The 20553-nt window shown below is 38.9% G+C and overlaps 1 protein-coding gene across 1 annotated transcript in view; it reads right to left on the reverse strand.

Moving 5' to 3' along the window:
• Positions 1-18743, reverse strand: part of LOC121863710 (apoptosis-resistant E3 ubiquitin protein ligase 1-like) — a gene marked incomplete at both ends in the record, with an annotated part of 80509 nt that extends 61766 nt beyond the window's left edge. The window contains 2 exon segments of the mRNA XM_042362445.1: positions 9507-9587; positions 18557-18743. Of these exon segments, the coding sequence (XP_042218379.1) occupies positions 9507-9587; positions 18557-18694 (219 nt within the window).
• Between the last annotated feature and the right edge of the window lie 1810 nt (positions 18744-20553).

Below are 20553 nucleotides of genomic sequence, written 5' to 3' on the forward strand. Positions count from 1 at the left end.
AGTGCTCAGTCACACTATCCATTCCTCATTATTTATTACTTTTACTGTACTGTATTTCATTGTAGATTTTTTATTTAAAAAAAAATTTGATTTTTTTTTTTTATCTATGTCGGACTTACGACCATTCGGACTTACGACCTGGATTTGGGTCCCTAACCCTGTCGTAAATCGGGGTCTAGCTGTATATATATATATATATATATATATATATATATATATATATATATATATATATATATATATATACAGTTTTACCCCGCTTAACGCGCTTTCACTTAACGCGTTTTCGCATATACGCGGTGCCTTGCCAAAGCTGAACTTTCACTTAACGCGGGTTTTTCCACAGCTACGCGGTGAGTGTCCGGCTCGGATGCTATTTTTAGATTTTGACCACGCGCCACGCGCCACCCACCCGCCCGCCTGCCTGCCTGCCTCTCCCTCCTCCTCCCTCCGCTTGGGTAAGCGGCGCGGTAAGGTTGCGCAGTGTGTGTCTTTGTTGCGTTATCACTGACGTCATATGACGTCTCGGACTGTGATTGGCCATGCAGCCCTACCCCCCTCTACTGCTAGCTGTAATTGGCTTAAAGTATTATGACGTGACTACCCCGGGGAGGGAGGGAGGGAGGAGAGACGACGCTTGACCTAGCCGCGGCAGTTTCATCCCTCAAGGCCACGCCGGGTTAACGCGCATCCATTGTTCCGTAAAATGGCTTCCGCCGGACCACCACCCCCAGAGAGAAACCTTTCCTTACCTGGACCCAGCGCACTAAACCAAAGAAGACACGACGTTCATTAAGCTACGAGCTGAAGTACCAAATTGTTCAAGATTTGGAGAAAGGAAGACGCCAAGTTGATCTCGCGCGCCAGCATGGCGTCAACGAATCTACGATTCGTACAATAAAGAAGGATGCAGCCAAGATAAAGGAGCACATGAAGATCACAAAGTCTGCAGGTGCTTCATCTATCAGGTATTGCCAGAACAGGGTGCTGGCAAAAGTGGAAACTTTGCTGGTGAGTTATTTGGTGCGTCAGGCGCGACGCAACATGGCGGTGGACACGCGCTCAGTGCAGGAGTACGCACGTGAGCTATACGCAGCAGTGACACGTAAACTGGGAATTGCAGAGCCCAAACCCTTCAATGCTTCCCATGGTTGGCTGCATAGGTTTAAGAGGAGGAACAAGGTCACCAACATCAGCATTGTTGGTGAGGAAGCGAGTGCTGACCGTGCGGCGGCTAGAGATTTTCCTCCGTTTTTACGTGAGATTATGGAGGAAGGACAGTACAGTGACGACCAGGTGTTTAACATGGACGAATCTGGTCTTTTCTGGAAAAAGTTACCTTCCAAGACCTTCGTTGTCCAGTCTGCGAGCAAGGTAAGGGGCCGGAAGATGCAGAAGGAACGCATCACCGTCCTGTTTACCACCAATGCCTCCGGTACCTGTAAACCAAAGTTATCGGTGATTCACAAAGCCCGCAAGCCGCACGCCTACAAGAATATGGACATGAACAAGCTTAATGTCCACTGGCTAACCGCACGTAAGGCGTGGATGTCCTCTTCTCTGTCCCTCTTCTGGTTTGACAACTTTTTTGTTCCTGACGTGCAGAAATTCTGCGAGCAACAGAATGTTCCTTTCAATATTTTGTTGCTCCTTGACAACGCACCTGGACACTCGCCCCTACTTATGGATCGTCACCCCAACGTAAAAGTGGTCTTCCTTCCTCCCAACACTACGTCATTAATCCAGCCCATGGACCAGGAGTTAATCTGCAATGTTAAAGCTGCATACTCGGCAAAGAAATTCAAGCTCCTGAACGACTCTACCAACACCAAGGATGAGTTGCGTAAGCTGGGTGACACCGACAGCGAGAGTAAAAGCGACGAGGACAAGGAACAAGAGGCGGCGACTCAAGAACTTCTCGTCAAACAATTTTGGAAGAAGTTTAACGTCAAACAAGCTGTAGACTTCTTGGTGGAGGCATGGGATCTGCTGTCTATTGCTACGATTCGTCACGCATGGAGACATGTGTTGCATGGCATACCAGGTGAGAGGAGGAGGGAACCTGTGACTGGTCAGGTTCAGACTGTTGCAGTAGCAGTGGACCTTGCCAGAGAAGCTGCGCAGTATTACAGCTGAAGGCTTCTCCGAGACCACCAACGAAGACATCATGGAGGTGATCAGAGATCCTGAAGTGACTGCCGACGAGATGTTGGAAGAAGAACCCGCCAGTGAAGAGGAGGAAGAAGGTGCGTCATTCTCCGAAGAACCTAGTTTAAGTCATAGTGATATTAAGTGTGTCATAGAGTTAACAGAAAAAATTAAGTCCATCGTTTCCCGCGACACTGACGATGAACGCCATGACGTCTTCCATACCCGACTGGTGCAGGCTATGGAGCCGTACATCACGGTGTATCATGAAAACATCAAAGCCAGCCGTCAGCAAAGCATAACCGAGTTCTTCGCCCGCAACCCACCACAGCCAGCCCAAGCCAGTGATAGTGAAGTTGATTTTGAGGGATTTGTCAGGGAAGCCATAACAACTGTAAGTGACAGTGATATTGATTCACCTAGTAATGGTGATTCACCTAGTAATGGTGATTCACCTGAGGGGCAGTAATCTGCCCTCTGCCTCGGAACCAGCCTCCATCCCCGTATGCCGACCCATCTCTTCTACTACCGTGAGTGTTCCTAAAAAATTTTCGTTTTTTAACCTATTCTTTATTTTTCCTATGTTAACCTTTATCTTTCCTAACCTAACCTCTTCTATATTACTTGTTTTTCATGCCACCATAAAGTTAAGATAGAATTTTTACTACAACATAGTTATTTGTCGTCAAAAAGTGGAGTTTGGGGGTCGGGCTGGGTTCTATTGGAATTAATCCCATATGTTCTGTTATTCACTTAACGCGGTTTTCACTTAACGCGGGACCCTCTGGGTTCAATTGACCGCGTTAAGTGGGGTACAACTGTGTATATATATATATATATATATATATATATATATATATATATATATATATATATATATATATATATATATATATATATATATATATATATATATATATATATATACAGTGGCCCCTCGGTTAACGAACTCAATCCGTTCCAGAAGGTCGTTCGTTAACCGAAACGTTCGTTAACCGAAACCATTGTTTCAATGGGTTTTTGGGTAATTGGTTCCAGCTCACCGAAAATTTCCTAAATTCAACAAAAATGGTAGAAAGTTCACTTACTTTGAGGTGTGTATGTAGAAGGCTCCTGGATGATGATGATGATGATGGGATTTAGAATGGGGGTGGAGGAGAAGGAAGAAGAGAAGGTATTGGGGTGGAAGAGAAGTCACCCCATGGTGCCATTTCACCCATAAAATTTTAGCTCTCTGGTTTAATTCAAGATTATTTTCTTTAAATCAACACTGTACTGCATTATATATTGTCAATATATAAAATATATTTCAAAATGACCAATAATTTGCTTGGAAACACAGAAAAAAAACGTTTAGTTGAAGAGAGTCTCAAGCAAGATGTTACCTCCAGTGAAAACAGAGAGAGACTGACGCCTGTTTGCTGTGTTAAGAGGCTGGATGCCGCACATTAAACTAGTCACTTTACCTTCAATTTTGTTCAATAATTGTTAAAATGACTAAAAAATTGAATATTAAACTTTTAAAATTATTGAATAGTATAAACTTCTTGATATTTACAAAAATAGTAATGAATTTAAGCCCTAGAACCGATTAATGTATTGGCGGACTGATACTAAAGCTGGTTGCCCGGTCAGTGCAAGCGAAAACATGTTGAGGTCGGTTCGTAAGAAGTTCGTTAAGCGAAATTTTTTTCGTTAAACGAATTGAAGATCCTTATGGAAGGCAGTTCGTTAATCGAAATTACGTTAACCGAGGTGTTCAAACATTGTATATATATATATATATATATATATATATATATATATATATATATATATATATATATATATATATATATATATATATACAGTATGTGAAATGAACAATGCAATTCATTAATAATATGTATTATAACACACACGAGGAGAAGACGGCATTGTTTCCGTGAGTGACGATGGTTCTACATAAGAAACTGAAGAAAATAAGACCCTGGTTGTAGCTGCAGTGAACTGAATTTAAAAAAAATTTAATACCTGTATGTATGTTTTAAGTAATGTTATTTAATGTTAATAAATGCAACACTAGAACTAGCTAACCACTTATGGTAAAGAAATAAAGCGAGACGATTGGGAACGCCAATGTATGAACAGTAAGTGCGTACATGTGAAAACATATTGTCATTTCTCTACATATGAATAAGAAAGCAACACATATTTACTGTTCATATATGTTTTAAATAATATTTACCAATGTAAAACAAAAATTCTACTCACCAATGGTGTTAAAGTCTAAAACATAAGGACAGCCAATGAATATTGTGTGAGTTTCTACTCAGATGACGAAGTCATCAAGTTCAACTCTGGCTGAAGCTGTAGCTTTACATAAAGCTGTTGCTGAAACTGTTACTGAACCTGAAGTTGATGTTGAAGCTGCTTATGATGCTAAATTTGATGGTGTAGCTGAAGTTGATGGTTTAGGCCTTCAAATAACAAAGCTGTCTAAAGAACCTTGCTCAGCTGCTTTCTTTTCTCATTATACATCTTTATGTAAAGGTCATTTGCATTTTTTTAAATTTTAATGCTTTGTTCTGTTAATGGATCCACTTCAGAAAATATGTTCATTGTTTGCTCCATATAATATTCATACACCTCTCACCTTTTAGTTTTCATTTGAAGTGGTTGTTCATCAGTATCATTCAGAAATATAATATGTTAAGTTTAATTATTGACATAACTGGTAGGACAGGAACCTCTACAATGACAATGGAACCCAACTGTTTGTGCCATGGGAGTGTCAGCTGCCCCCCACCTCCCGTCTCTCCACTATCCGCCACTGAACACATGATCACCTTTTACATTAACGGATTTATCACCTTGGGCATGGGTGCCGCATTAGTGTTACTGAAACGAAGAATTGGTAAATCAGTTTAATGTTTACTGGTTAATTTCCTCCATAATGTGAACTGTGTCTGTATTGTATATTTGGAACTATTATTAATGTCAAAGTAAATGCATATTTATGCTTCATCATTCCTCATTAGCACAAACTGATAATATATAGTCAGAGTGTGTGTGTGTGTGTGTGTGTGTGTGTGTCATCTTATGATGTACTGCGCACATCATTGTCATCCTTAATCTCTCTTTAATTCATATTACGCTACATAACATTCAAATCCACCGCAGAAAACGGTAGAAAACGGGAAACTTTCTTAAGGGATAACTCACCTACTGTATGTTGTTTTAGACGAATTGTACCAAGGTACGGTCATATAATATTAAGTGTATACAGGTTGTACCTCTCTAGTCCGGCAACCTCGGGACCTGACCGGTGCCGGACCATGGAAATTGCCGTACCATGGAAATTCACCCTTTTCCTGGATAGATAGTGAATTGTGCTTATGCCTGGAAGCACTAGCACCACTTTCTCTGTGTCATGGTCTCTTTGAAGACATATTGAAGGGCTAAATGTCGTATAGTAGCTTCTCAAATTTCGCAAGTTTTTAATTCTTAACGTATTTTATTGAAACACACAAAAAAATAAATAAATAAAAATTTTGACGGCGGAAACTTGAATTTCAACGGGTTTGAACGGCCCGCCAACGTGCAGACGACGTGCATAATCGTGTAAACAGCGTCATTTCTCTTATGTACAAAAGATTCATTATTGTTTATTACTGAATGTCTTTTTTATCGAATTAATGTTTATGTGTGCAAAATGAGCAATAAAATTCATTAATAATACGTAGAATATTAAAACACACGAGGAAATGACACAACATTGTTTTCGTTGATTACAAAACCAGTGACTGACTGGTTCTACATATAAAACTGAAGAAAATAAGACCTTGGTTGTAGCTGTAGTAAAATTAATATGGTTGTTTTAAGTAATGTTATTTAATGTTAATAAATGGAACAATAGAAGTAGCTAACGATAATGGTAAAGAAAAAGAGAGATCGCGTATGTAAGTGCGCATGCGCACACGTGAAAACATATCGTCATTACTTTACATAAGAATATGAAAGCAACACTTATTTACTGTTCATATATATTTTAATTAATGTTTCTGAATTTGTTTTTATTGAATTAATGTACGTGTGTGCAAAATTAACAATACAATTTATTAATAATACGTGGAATATTAGAGGAGACGAGACGGCTGCCGGCATTGTTTATGTTAAAGCTTACGAAACCAGTGACTGATTGGTTCTACATATAAAACTGAAGAAAATAAGACCCTGAGTTTAGCTGTAGTAAAATTAATGTAAAAAATGAATATGGTTGCTTGAAGTACCTGTAATGTTATTTAATGTTAATAAATGGAACAATATAAGTAGCTAACCATTAATGGTAAAAAAAAAGTGAGACTGCTCGTATGTAAGTGCGCACATGTGAAAATATATCGTCATTACTCTACATAAGAATATGAAAGCAACACTTATTTACTGCTCATATATATTGAAGGGTTAAATGTTGTACTCTGTATAGACAAGCAGAGAGAGAGAGCAGCCGAACTGCCGGATGTAAACAAACCTTAATTTCCGGCTTTTTTTTTTAGGATTAGCCCACCGGGCATAGGTCACTGACCCACGGGGTGGGGCCTGCAGAACTAATAATAATAATAAAAAAAAAAAAAAAAAAAGCTGCCTATCTACCTATTGGACAAACTAAAATCGTTCCGGACCACGGGAGTTACCAGACCACAGAATGCCGGACTAGAGAGGTACAACCTGTATACTTATGGCATTAAGGAGAACTCAAGGTATCTATAGGATGATTGGGAAGGTCCAATTGATACGGAGTAGTGTACTATAAGGGATAAGAGGAGGTCGTGTTTGAAGGTCATACTACTTACATCTGTGAACAATTAGTGAACATAGCTACTGCAGATATCAGATGAAAATATAAGAGAACAATGATCTGGAAAAAGGATAAATATATCAGACCTATGTGAAGTGTTGGAAGTGATCCAGAAACTATACTTCAAAGAAAATATCTTGTATGCCTCGGTGGGAGCTTAATACATCTCGCTATCTCATGTGACGTATAACCACAAACAATGCAATGATCAGTGAATCTTGTGAATGTGTTCAACGATTGCAACGTGTGAGGGGAGGATCCCTAAATAGAGACTGAAGTGAAGTGGATATACCCACGCCAAGAAAACACAAGCCTAGACCTTTGTTCCATGTTGGCGCCCATTCTGCCCCGGGCTATAGTTTTGAGTTAATGATATAGCCCAATGAATTTCCCCAGGAACTGGCAAACCAGACCCTTACTTTAGTATGTAATTTAGGATTAAGATATATAATTATAAGGCATAAGGTCACAATAGATAGGAAAGTGTATATGTGAGAACCAGAATAATATCAAAGTGAAAATTAAAGATTGGAAACTGTAGGCCTAGTTCAGTGAGAGACACGAGGTGCCGTTCTCAGTGATGCCCACTCTCCCACCAAAACAGGTCAGTGAACGCCATCGTGCTCCATTCAGCCCTAAAAAGACTTATCTAGCAGTTTTTTACATCTTAAAACCTTGCCCGAGGTAATAAAGTGAAGTACTGTAATAGTTGCAATAATGCGTGGTGATAAAAGCCCATCAGGCTTTACTCAGTGATGCCCGCTCTCTCACCAAAACAGGTACACACACGTCCAGAGCATCAGCCAAGCCACCACCAACCACCACTGTGAGGAACTCACTGGGCATGGTGTGTCTGTTTATGGCCATTAGCACCTCCAATGTGAACCTGTGGATACCCTACATATCACCACCCAGGATAGGAGAATATAATTGTGTGTTTGAGAAGTTTCGCAGTCGCCACGTAGAGCAACCTAAGAATACCAGGCGTGGAACCAGTACTGGTATGATTACCTGGGAAGTATCCCATCTACTCAACAAGAGTAGTGTGTGAACGAGGTACCTGGTATGTGTACCTAAGAATACCGAGGAGTTCCATACTTGTAGGTGTGGAGTGTACCCGGGATGTGGTGCTATAATATATTATGTGGTGCAGTCTGATGTGTTATGGTAAGAAGGAATGACCAAGGTAAGGAGGTCAATGGTTGTTATGAGGAATGAAGATGATAATAGTAATTATTTGATGAAAGACATATATTGATGTGAAGTGTAATGAACATAATAGTGGTTTTACTGATAAGGGCCAACTCTTTTTGTAGTGTGACGGAATACAATATGTTTTTATAAGGAATAAATTAGTTAAGTCATGATTGATGTTTCACCCTTCTTCCCACTCTCGATTTGGTCAATGAAAAACCCAACCCAATGCCTAGCTTACTCTGCCCGCTACCTAATGGGCTACATACTGTCCAGGGGGCTAGTGGCAGCAACTTTAAAATTAAGAGTAGAGTTAAGTTATCCCCTTATAATTAGTGACCCCAGAATCAGGCAGTAATGAAGGTTATAAAATATCAACATCTCACTGAAATTGAAAAAAAAATAGTAGTCAAATTATAACAATGTTGGAGTTAACAACCTGACCCCACCTCACTGCCATCCTGTCACTTGCCAAGCTCCCCCTCACTCCCAGAGACCCCCCCCCCCTTCCCCTTACATCGTCCTGTGCCATCTATGGGTCAACTTAACGACTGTTTCTGATTGACAATTAATGAGTACATGGTTCATGTACACACGAACACACACGCACTGTTGCCACAATAGCAATATCTTGCGACCAGGTGAACAAGGCGGAACAGTTGCAGAGTGAACAGTCAACAAACATTTTCTGCACCTTTATGGTGTTAAACAATATGACACACCGGACCAAGAATTCTGAACAACACTCATTTACGCAGGTGATTCCTGTTAATTTCTCTGTATTAACTATAAGTGATATCAAAAATACATCATACTGGTTATACAATGCATCACACAATCAGAAATACCAACCTTACCAATTAACATGGCCTCAGTCAGTGATCCTTGCAGAGGCCATCAGACCAAGGGGTGCAGAACGTTTTTTTTGCTGACTGTACATAAAAACTACAACCATTTAAATAACAGTAATTCTCTATATCCAGTTCGGAGCTGATCTCATGGTTGCCGGATATGGGAGCTTCAACCTGTACAGTATTTTATTCATAATTTTAATGTGTTAGGTAATAAATCACAGTAGTTGTGTCCTATTTATCATGAGTTAGGTAGGATTTTTGCTGTTTGTGAACTGATTTCATGTTTTGGGGGGTATAATATTGTTTGTTTTTTTATTGTTGGGGAACCAAGCCTTATTTTTCCATTTGCTCTGTTATTCAAGATATGAAAATTCACCTCACGAATGGTCTTCCAGGAACCTAACCTTTTTGTTAAGCAAGGTATACCTGTTTATATCTTCCTCACTTATTGTCTATTAACAGGAAGCACACACCTTATGAATGCCTTGTGTTATCTCCACCAGCACACCGTCGGCATCACTGATGGGGTACGGCCGGCCATTTCGCTGGTAAAACTGTACAAAGAAAAATAATATTGTTATTAACCTTTTTCCATTACAATCTCCATTGGCATCGGATAAGTTAACCTAAATAAAAATTTTATTTTGAAAATACTGGCGGCTGATCCCGAAATCTGAAGTTTTATTACTAAGTTGGAATAGAACCACTCATGAATATGCCTGCCAGACTTGGGGCTAAGAACTCAAATAATCCTTAACCTATACTGACTGGGAAATAAGATTAACAGAAAGAAGTTGCAGTTCCCTACAGGCTAGAAGCTAACAAGTGACAACACTGAGGGCCAAGGACAACAATGATGAAAACCTTGTCAGGCAAATAAAAACACCCAAATTGTGTGAGACAAACATTATGAGGAAAAATGGGACCATATATGGGATAATGGAAAAATTTTAGAAGGATAATGGAACAACCTTTTCAATATGAAGCAGTACTGGTACAGTACATCAAAGAACACCATGTCATCAATTATCCCTTTTTCCTGACAAATTAATCACTTAACAAATTGGTTTGCACCAATTGAAAGCAAACAAGAGAATTTGAGGAAGTAAGAAGGTTGGGTATGTAAACAATAAAAAATAGACTGTGTGAACCCTTCTAAAAAAAACTATTTCTTTTGTCATGTTTCAAATTATATTTAAAAGTTATGGATTCTTAATTACTGTACAGTACTGTAAATATATCTATTTACATTATTATTGGGGTTAAACATAGTAAACTGACTGGGAACAAATTTAAATATAGCATTTGTGTTTACTGGCTAAACTTCGTCATTATCTCAAAAAACAGAATTTGTGTGACAGCAAAATGGTTGGTGTCACCTAGATGCAAACACAAAATATGCCTGATGGTAAACAAAAAGTTTACATAAGCCTTGAAGAGAGGAAGACAAGGAGGTGGTGGTGTGGTAAGAGTAAGGAGAGGAAGACAAGGAGGTGGTGGTGTGGTAAGAGTAAGGAGAGGAAGACAAGGAGGTGGTGGTGTGGGAAGAGGAAGAAAACCCAGAGGAGAAGGAATAGTGGAAGAAGATAAAAACAAGTTGTGGAGAATTGGCAAAAAATAAAAGAGAATGAACATAAAGACAGGAGACAATAAGTGAGCAAATGTAAAAATATTTTGTCCACAGATGAAGTTATCACCTGTGTGTAACACACATTTCCTCTCATTATATAACACTGAGCTGCTGGATTATTTATATGTAACTTGGATGTTATTTTGTCTTTATACTGTAATACAGTTCAATTAAAGTTCTATATCTGAACTTGAACTTGTACCTTACTGTAAGTAGGTATTGTGTCTGAAACCAATAAAATAAAATACTTTTGGAGTTCAGTAATATCTCCGCTAGCCGGAATTCCTCAAAACCAAAACTCTCCGCCAGCCGGAATTGAAATTTTCTTGGAAAATCGTTCCTAATTTTCTGGACAATTCCGGCTTTGGGAAAGATCCAAGGGGCACATTTTCTGGAAAATTCCGAGAAAATTTCCCGGTATCTGGAAAATTCCGGGGAGGAGGGATTTTTTCCGGCTTTGAGAGATTCGTCTCATTACCCGGAAATCTCTCATTCCCAGAAGTGCTCTACACCAATTGATCCGGCTAACGGAGGTATCACTGTACTGTACTTCACCTAAATAAAAATACAATACTTGCACACAAAGTGGGAGAAAGACTAATATTTTTTAATTTGATTACCGTATGAAAAAAAGTCAGGTTAACTGTACTGCAATGGACCTATAATACAAATACACCATCGATTTTCCGGGAACTGATGGTCCGGCACCTTGGTCAGTCCGGACAAATTTACGAGAGGGCACATGAAATTCCAGCAACTGCCAGACTAGTTTACTGGGCGGCTACAGATGGCATTGAGTGTGGCGCGAACTCACTTTACTGTTTACATTGCAGTTGTTAGCGATGGTGATCCCTCGATTTTGTGCGATTCTTAGCTTATTATGCTTATATTTAACCCTAGGTATGGTTTCTAAGAAAGCTGCAAGTGTCAGGGGTGGTGTCAAGCGTCAACACCAGTCCATATCGATACAAGATAAGGTAGAAATGTTGAAAAAGTTGGACCGTGGTGTTTCCGTGCGGACGCTGTGTGATACGTATGGTATTAGTTTGTGAACTGTTTATGATATAAAGAAGCAAAGGGACACAATATTGAAATTCTATACAGGCAGTGATTCCAAGAAGCAAATGAGCATTAGAAAAACTATGAAAGATGGTAAGAGTACTGAGCATGATCGTGTGATGATGGAATGGTTTCGACAACACAGAGTGATGGAGTGGACTTGTTGGGTAGCATGTTAATGGAACAGGCTAAGATGCTCCATAAAGAACTTTAATTAGAACATGAGTGTAACTATAGTGAAGGATGGGTTCAAAGATTTAAGAGAGCATACTGGAATTTCCATGCATAATGTGGAGAAAAACGGTCACAAACCACGAAGGCGCTGCCAAGTATGTGGACAAATTTGACAACATTGTAGTCGACAAGCACCTCAGTCCCCAGCAGGTGTATAATGCAGATGAAACTGCATTATATTGGTGATGCACACCTAGAAGGACATTAACAACAGAGGACAAAGAAGGGCGCACAGGATTCAGACAATCTAAGGATAGAGTTACCATCCTAGGGTGCTCAAATGCAGCAGGCACACACAGATGTAAGCCACTGGTGATAGGAAAAGTATATGCCCTAAGGCCTTGAAAGGCATTAAAATTTACCCAGTAATATACCGTGCAAATAAAAATGGCTGGATTACCGCCAAGATTACCTGAGAATGGTTTGAAAATTTTTTTGTGCCAGAAGCCAGAGCACACTGCACATCTGCAGGGCTACCAGAAGATTGCAAAATTCTTCTTATTCTGGACAACTGTTCAGTTCACCCCAGAGCTGAACTCCTGTGTAAGAAAAATGTTTATGCAGTGTATTTACCACCAAACTGTACCTCCCTTATCCAACCCCAAGACCAAGGAATAATGCACTCTGTGAAGGCTAAGTATCGCTCACTTTTCATGAAACGTATGTTAGATGTGGTAAACACTGGCAAGCTTGTAGAGACACTTCTTAAAGAATTTAACTTGAAAGATGTGCTTTGGTTTGTTGCAAGTGCCTGGGAGAAGGGACAAGCATCAACACTAAAGAAAGGCTGCCATAAGTTGTAGCCTGCCTTGGTGTTTGATAATTCACCTGATGAAAATCTTGAAAGTGGCTTTACAGGATTTCATGTATCAAAGGAGAAAGAAGTTGTTCGTGAGTTTCTCGAGTATGCAAAAAGTGTTACGGGACCTGTTGCCAAGGAAATAGCAAGTAGGCTTAAAGAAGAAAATCTGGCCGAGTGGATAAATGTTAACGAAGAAACGCCTGTTGTTTATCACTGTACGGACTCTGAAATTATAGATATTGTTCTGAATCCTGATAAAAACAATGAAAGTGATGAAGAAGACATATATGAAGATGAAACAGATGTAACTGAAAGACTTACTATTGACAAGTTAATTGAGTTGTCGGGTGAATTAATCAAAGGGCTAGAGCAGCATACCTTTGTGACGGAAAAAGAGCTAATGATTCTTTATTTGATGCATGAAAAATTACACGAGGAAAGATCAAAGCACATGAAACAACTTAGCTTGGAAGAAATGTTTAAAAAAACAGCCAAGAAGAATCTGTATCAGAGTAGTAGGCCTACATCTGAAAATCTTGCGGCTTCAACTTCAAGTACCCTGGATGTCCCCCCTGCAACATCACAAAACCATGATGAAACAGACAGTAATCTTGACAGCCTTCAACTTCCAGACCTTGTCATTAGTTCCACAGTTCCAGTAAAATTCTAAAATTTGCCACTTTGGGAGCGGTAGTACTGCAACATTCTTGTTAAGTACAGGTGCAGTAATTAATAAACCTGTTTCATTTAATCACTTAATTCACATTTAATATTAGTTTAATTTAAGTTTCTGGCAGTCCATGGTGCTTTAGAGACATGGGAGGTGTACACTTGGTGGGTCAGAGGTGTATTGTTGATATATTATTATGTGACCTCGGTTGGTCCAGCAAAACGGATAATCCGGCAAGGCTCTGGAACCAAGGTGGTGTACCTGTAATAATAATAATAATAATAATAAAAGTAATAATAAAAATAATATTAAAAATAAAAATAAATAATAATAAATAATATTAATAATAATAATAATAAATAATAATATATTGATAATATTAATAATAATAATAATAATACATGTAATAATAATAATAGATGATAATGATGATAATATTTAATAATCATAATAATAATAGATGATAATAATGACGATGATAATAATAATAATAATAATAATAATAATAATAATAATAATAATAATAATAATAGATGATGATAATATTTAATAATAATAATAATAGAGGATAATAATAATAATAATAATAATAATAATAATAATAATAATAATAATAATAACAATAATAATAATAATAATAAATAATATTACAAGGTAATAATAATTAAAGAAGATTTATATACAGTACAGTGATACTCCTGTAATAATAGTATTTGATGATTATTATAATAATAATATAATTGGGGACTTGATGTAAAAATTCCCAACAAGGTACAACTCCATCCAGTCCCATAATTTGCATTACCTTATATTGGTGTGAGGCTCAAATGCACCATTTTCACATACCTGGGATAGGTACAAAGTGCTCATCTTGTAACTTCACATAAAGAGGTTGAAAGTAGCTCCTTGCTAAACACACACTCCATACTTCATTCCCAAATTTTTCTACTACCTTTAATTAGTCTTCTGATGAGTAATGGTTTGGGGCATCCATTTTTATTATCTTCATCCCTTGCCCTTGAACAGCTATGTACGGACACAATAAACGATTTGTGGGCATTCCCGATGGATCATTGTCACCTAAATGTCCAACCGCATTGCCTCCCGAGCAAAACAAAGCCTTTGAGGTTAAACACAACTACGGAAATATCAAGAATGAACAATCACAAAATCAAGATTGGAACACGGAACATGATGACATTATAATGAGGCTGGTAAGTACAGGGGCTCCCCTACTTATGAACTGGCTAGGTTCCTGAGGTCTGTTCGTAAGTCCATTTGTTCGTAAGTCCAACATTACTCTTGTCAATACTCAATACTGTATACAGCATTGTAAAAAAAGGTTGTACAGACAGCTATACCCCAATAATACTCGACAGTATTTCTTACCAACCTTAAACGGTATTTTAATGTATGAATAGCATGTATAGTGATAATAAATGAGCACTCTCACCATGTTTAGCCTTTACGTCTTCAAAGAGACTTATGGCCTTCCGCTGAATTAAGTTAAGGCTTATAGGCATGCGGTGCTGCTGCTGGTCTGCCAGCCACACACTCAAAAGTTTTTCCATCTCTGTGATCACTGAGCCTCTTTTCTTACTAATGATCGTGGAATGCATCGGCACAGAACCCACATGTTACATAATGCGCTCTTTGTCCTTCAAAATTGTCCCAACAGTCAATCGATTCATCCCAAGAGCATTTACTATGCTTATCATTTTCTCACCTCTTTCACAACTCTTTATAATGTCCACCTTAGTTTTCAATGTAATAGTGCGACGCTTCTTACTACAGGGTACCACCATCACCACTGGCATCACTCTTACACTTCTGAGACATGTTGGGGTCAATAATATTCGTCAAAACCACAAATAACACCGTGAGGCAGCAGAGGAACAACAACAACAATGGCGCTAGGGATACAGGGTGACGCTGAACAGCCAACGCCATCTATCGTGTGGCGGTTGAACTTACGACCCGGCGCGGTTTTCAAATAGGCAATTGGGCAATTGGACATGTTTGTTCGTATCTCCGAAAGTTCATAACTTGAATGTTCGTAAGTGGGGGAGCTCTTGTATGCAAATGTTTGTAGGGAAATGAAGAGAAGTAACATTTCTGTGATTAATTAAAGTAAGATGGACAGGTTCTATTAGCATTAGTCGTGAAGATTGTTTTTATTTATATTCAGGTGGTGAAAAATAAGAGAGAGGTGTTGGTACTCTTGTAAACCAGAAGTTCAGCAGTAGCATTAAAGGATATTGGCAGTGTCAGACAAAAGAGTTTTGTTAGTCAAGTTTAATGCTTAACCCATGGACTTGGTATTAATACAGGTTAATGCATCAACAAATTGTAGTGAGGAGGAAGTCTTAGAAAAATTGTATCTGTGTGAAGAATTAAAGAAAGCAAAAGACACTGTGAAGTTTAATGAATATCTGATTATAATGGGTGATTTAATGCATAAGTTGAGAAAAGGAGAGAAGGGCCAGATGTAGGACCACATGGTTTGGGTAACAAAAATGAGAGAAGAAATATTAATTGACTTAGAAACCAAATATAGATTTTCAGTATTGCTAGAGAGTGACTTTGATGAACAAGGACCAGGACAATAATTTAATAATTACAGAGAAATAATGTTAGACACTGGGGAAAATCTTATAGGACATAGGAGGAACAATGCTAAAAGTACAGTAAGTGGATGACAAATTAAATTTTAGAGAAAATAGATAAATGAAGAAAGATGATAAGAGGAGTGAGGCTAACAAAATATAAAATAAATAAATAAATACAAAGGAATGTAAACAGGCCAAAGAAGATGATCTAGAAAGGAAATGTACAGAAAGATTAAGAGTTACGTTGTAAAGACGAAAGTAATTGATGTTTACAAATTGGAAATAAATCCCAAAATAAAATTATGGTAGACAACAGGAAACTTACAAGTGAAGAATTTTGTGTATTTGGGAAGTACTATTAGCTGTGATGGTAGATGTGCAAAAGAAATCATAACAAGACAAGTCAAGAAAAAACAGCATTTCACCTTCTGGTGCAGATGACTTTGGTTGGAAATCTTACCCCTCCCTGCTGCCAGCCCACAAGGCTTGCAGGAGAGGTGCTCTCAGAAGGAGATACTACTGAGCATGAGGTGTTGGGCCAGCACAGGAGTGTTTAGCGACACAATTTGCTTCAAAGCACCATGAGAAGGTTAATAATATAAAAGACCTAATGAATAGGGACATTTCCTTCAATTTGAGAAAAAAAGATTGCTGAAAGGTTTTATATGGCAAGGACTGTTGTAGGGGTCAGAAGTGTGGACACTTTCAGCAGACACAAGAAAGAGGTTAGTGGCCTTTGTAATGTGGTGTTATAAGCAAATGCTAATAACAAGCTACACTGACAAGAAAACAAACGCAGTAATAAGGTTAGCAAAAACTTCAAGAGAAATACACTTTACTTGAAATGTAGACAAAAAGAAAAATGAGACACTTTGGTCACATAATTAGGGATGAGGGGATAACAACTGAAATATTAATGGCCAAAGTTAAGGGCAGGAGGACCAGGGGAAAGCAGCGACTGGGATGGAAGGATGAATGAAATTAAAAACTGAATCCCCAGAGATACAAAACCTTGGTGGAATCATAAAAACAGCCTGAGAATGTTTACGGTGGTCCAGGACTGTGTTCGCCAGCCCTCAGATATGAGGAGAGTACAGGGGGTCCTCAATATTTGCAGTTAATTGGGTCCGGAAAAACACCTCTGATAACGAATTCACTTAAAGCGGGGAAATAATCCCATAAGAAATACAGTGTTGGAAACAGGTCAAATTGGAACCATGACATTGTACATGACACTCAAAAAAAAAAAATAATAATGATATCTTTTAACAATTATTTACTTTAGAAACATTTGTTAAACATTTGATAGCACATTACTTAAAGAAATTATTAACTTTATAAGTAATTTAGTGTTCTTAAAGTTCATTGGGGTCAGTGTGTTGAAGCAAAGTGGGTTGTGCCAGCTGGTGCACACTCACTCAAGTGCTTCATTGAGACAAATTACTTACTAGTATAATGTTTTAAAAATAAATAATGTCAACATAATAATATATTTTTATTTACTTAGCTTCAAAGATAGAGATGTTTGGCTTGATTGGATTGATGAAGGTAGGTGTTGGGAGAGGAGGATTAGTCGGAGGATGAAAAAGAAACAGGACTAGGTGGATTGTCCACTCCCACTCTTCTTTTGCCTAATCACTTCTAATTTTACATCTAGTGTGCTTCCTTTTCAACCCTGTTTGGGTTGGGATCTTATGGCTACAAAAATTATAAAATAATTCACCACAATATGCATGAAAAGAAACAACACAGGCAGGAGTAAACACAACACAGGCAGGAGTAAACACAACACAGGCAGGAGTAAACACAACACAGGCAGGAGTAAACACAACACAGGCAGGAGTAAACACAACACAGGCAGGAGTAAACACAACACAGGCAGGAGTAAACACAACACAGGCAGGAGTAAACACAACACAGCACAGGTTTGGATGAAACAATGAGGGAGACTGGCGAGGAGATGCCAGGAAGGGGGATGAAATTTTGAATGCTTCAGCTAAAAACCTGTAGATTTTATCCGGAGTTTTCAGAATCTTTGAGTGGTTTTCTGGGGGGAATCCACTTACATGCAGGGACTTTTTATGTGGATGGTCACAAAAAAGTTGACCACATGACTGCGAAACCGCGGATAGTGAATACTGTAGAGTACTCTTATAACGAGGACCTCCTGTACTCTGATTGATTGAATATAATGATAATAATTATAAAAATAATAATAATAATACAGTACTTGAAATATAATAGTAATACAACAGTAATAATAATAATAATAATAATAATATAATACCCTGTAATAATATAATATAATATAATAATAATAATAATAATAATAATAATAATAATAATAATAATAATAATAATAATAATAATAATACATGTAATAATAATAATAATAATACAGGTAATAATAATAATAATACATGTAATAATAATAATAATGGTAATAATAATACTGCAAGAGAAAGAAAATAGTAATCATGAGTAAACGAGAGAGAAGGGTGAAGAGCAAGCCAGTATACCTGGACGGTGAAGGCGACGGTCGTGCCAACAATGGAGGGGTCATCCCAGTGGAAGGTGGTGGAGCAGCGCTGCGGGTGTAGGTATTTGCCCGTGAACAGGTGCAGCAGGCCAGGCTTGGGCGCCGACCGACGAGTCATCACCCACCACAGCACCCAGCAGCTCACCACACCCCCCACACCACATAACACTGTAAAAAATATAAAGTTAATCCTTCACAGTACTGTAATACACAGCATGTACAGCACTGTAAAATCTCCCACTGTCAACAATCACATAAGCCTAGTGCTTGCATATAACTCAACCACCCCACCACAAAACACACAATAACAATGTTAGCTTCAATCAACACGCAGGCAAGCACGCACACACACTCTACTACCACTACTACTTTGCTGACATTCGGAATTGAGTATGACGATCATCCAGCTGTGATACAATGATAAGAGTTATTAGGGATGTCACCTAGGTTGGTGAGTTCTGAGGTAACTAAAGAGGCCGATACGGGACCGGCAGGGTCGATCACAGATGTTGCACATGTGGGGGGGTACATTTAGTGCGGGAGAGGGCAGCCGCAGCATCTTTCCGGCGTTGGTACTTGTCTGCCTCGTTATACAGTCGGGCTACCTCGAAAGTATTGACACCTTCCCGTGTAGTGTTCCTCCAAGCGTTACGATGTGGAGAAATCATCTCCCATGCGAAGGGGTCGATTTAGCTCTTTTTCACGTTTGTCTTAAGACTATCCTTACACTTTTTCAGTTGCCCGCCAGCGTTACGTTTACTATTCGTTAGGTGACTGTAAAGTATACTAGGTAGTAGGCAGCTACCAAACAGGGAGGTATTACCGCCTGGGAAGATATTGGAAGCATAACGTATTGTCTAATGGTAGATCCTGCTGCCATATAGCATCACAAAAATTATGACCAAGTCCCAGGTTGCTGATCTGACTTTCTGCCCCATTTACACAAAATTGCAGGGTCTCAATTGTTTCTCTTACTATTGACAACACAACATACATACTGTATTTTGTTTCTCAATCTTGAATTATTTTTGCATTTCTTTATTACTATTATCATTATCAAACAATATTATTACATTATCGCCCCCAGGCCCTGATGACACACACACACACACACACACACACACACACACACACACACACACACACACACACACACACACACACACACACACACACACACACACACACACACACACACACACTTATCTATACGGTTACTGGGATAGTATTGTCATCATACCCGAGAGGCAGTCCACCTGCTCCAGGTTCCAATCCCCACTCAGGAGAGACTGTGTGACTGATATCAGTTGTGAGCCAGTACTAGTGATATAACCATGTCCCCAACGGCTTGCTGAGATAACTTTACTGGTTCACAAACCTCCAAAACAAGACATACTATCTCTCTCTTCCTGCGTGATGCCAGGCCCGCATGGCATACACCCTGGGTGGACTATCTTAACGTGTGTGTGTGTGACGCCAGGCCCACGTGGCATACACCCTGGGATGTACTATCTAACAGTGTGTGTGTGATGCCAGGCCCACGTGGCATACACCCTGGGATGTACTATCTAACAGTGTGTGTGTGATGCCAGGCCCACGTGGCATACACCCTGGGATGTACTATCTAACAGTGTGTGTGTGATGCCAGGCCCACGTGGCATACACCCTGGGATGTACTATCTAACAGTGTGTGTGAAGCCAGGCCCACGTGGCATCCACCCTGGGTGGACTATCTTTCCATGTGCAGCGAAGAATGACAAAAATGATTCCGGGACTTAGAAACCTTCCATATCAAGATAGGTTAAAGAAACTAAAATTGCATTTCCTAGAAAGACGAAGAGTGCGGGGAAATATGATAGAAGTATTTAAGTGGGTGAAAGGAATCGATAAAGGGGATATAGATAAAGTTCTTATAATATCCGAGCAGGATAGGACTCGGAGCAACGGATTTAAGTTGGATAAGCTTAGGTTTAGGAG

The sequence above is a fragment of the Homarus americanus genome, unplaced genomic scaffold, assembly GCF_018991925.1.
Source record: "Homarus americanus isolate GMGI-L3 unplaced genomic scaffold, GMGI_Hamer_2.0 scaffold48354, whole genome shotgun sequence".
In the NCBI taxonomy this organism is placed as follows: Eukaryota; Metazoa; Arthropoda; class Malacostraca; order Decapoda; family Nephropidae; genus Homarus; species Homarus americanus.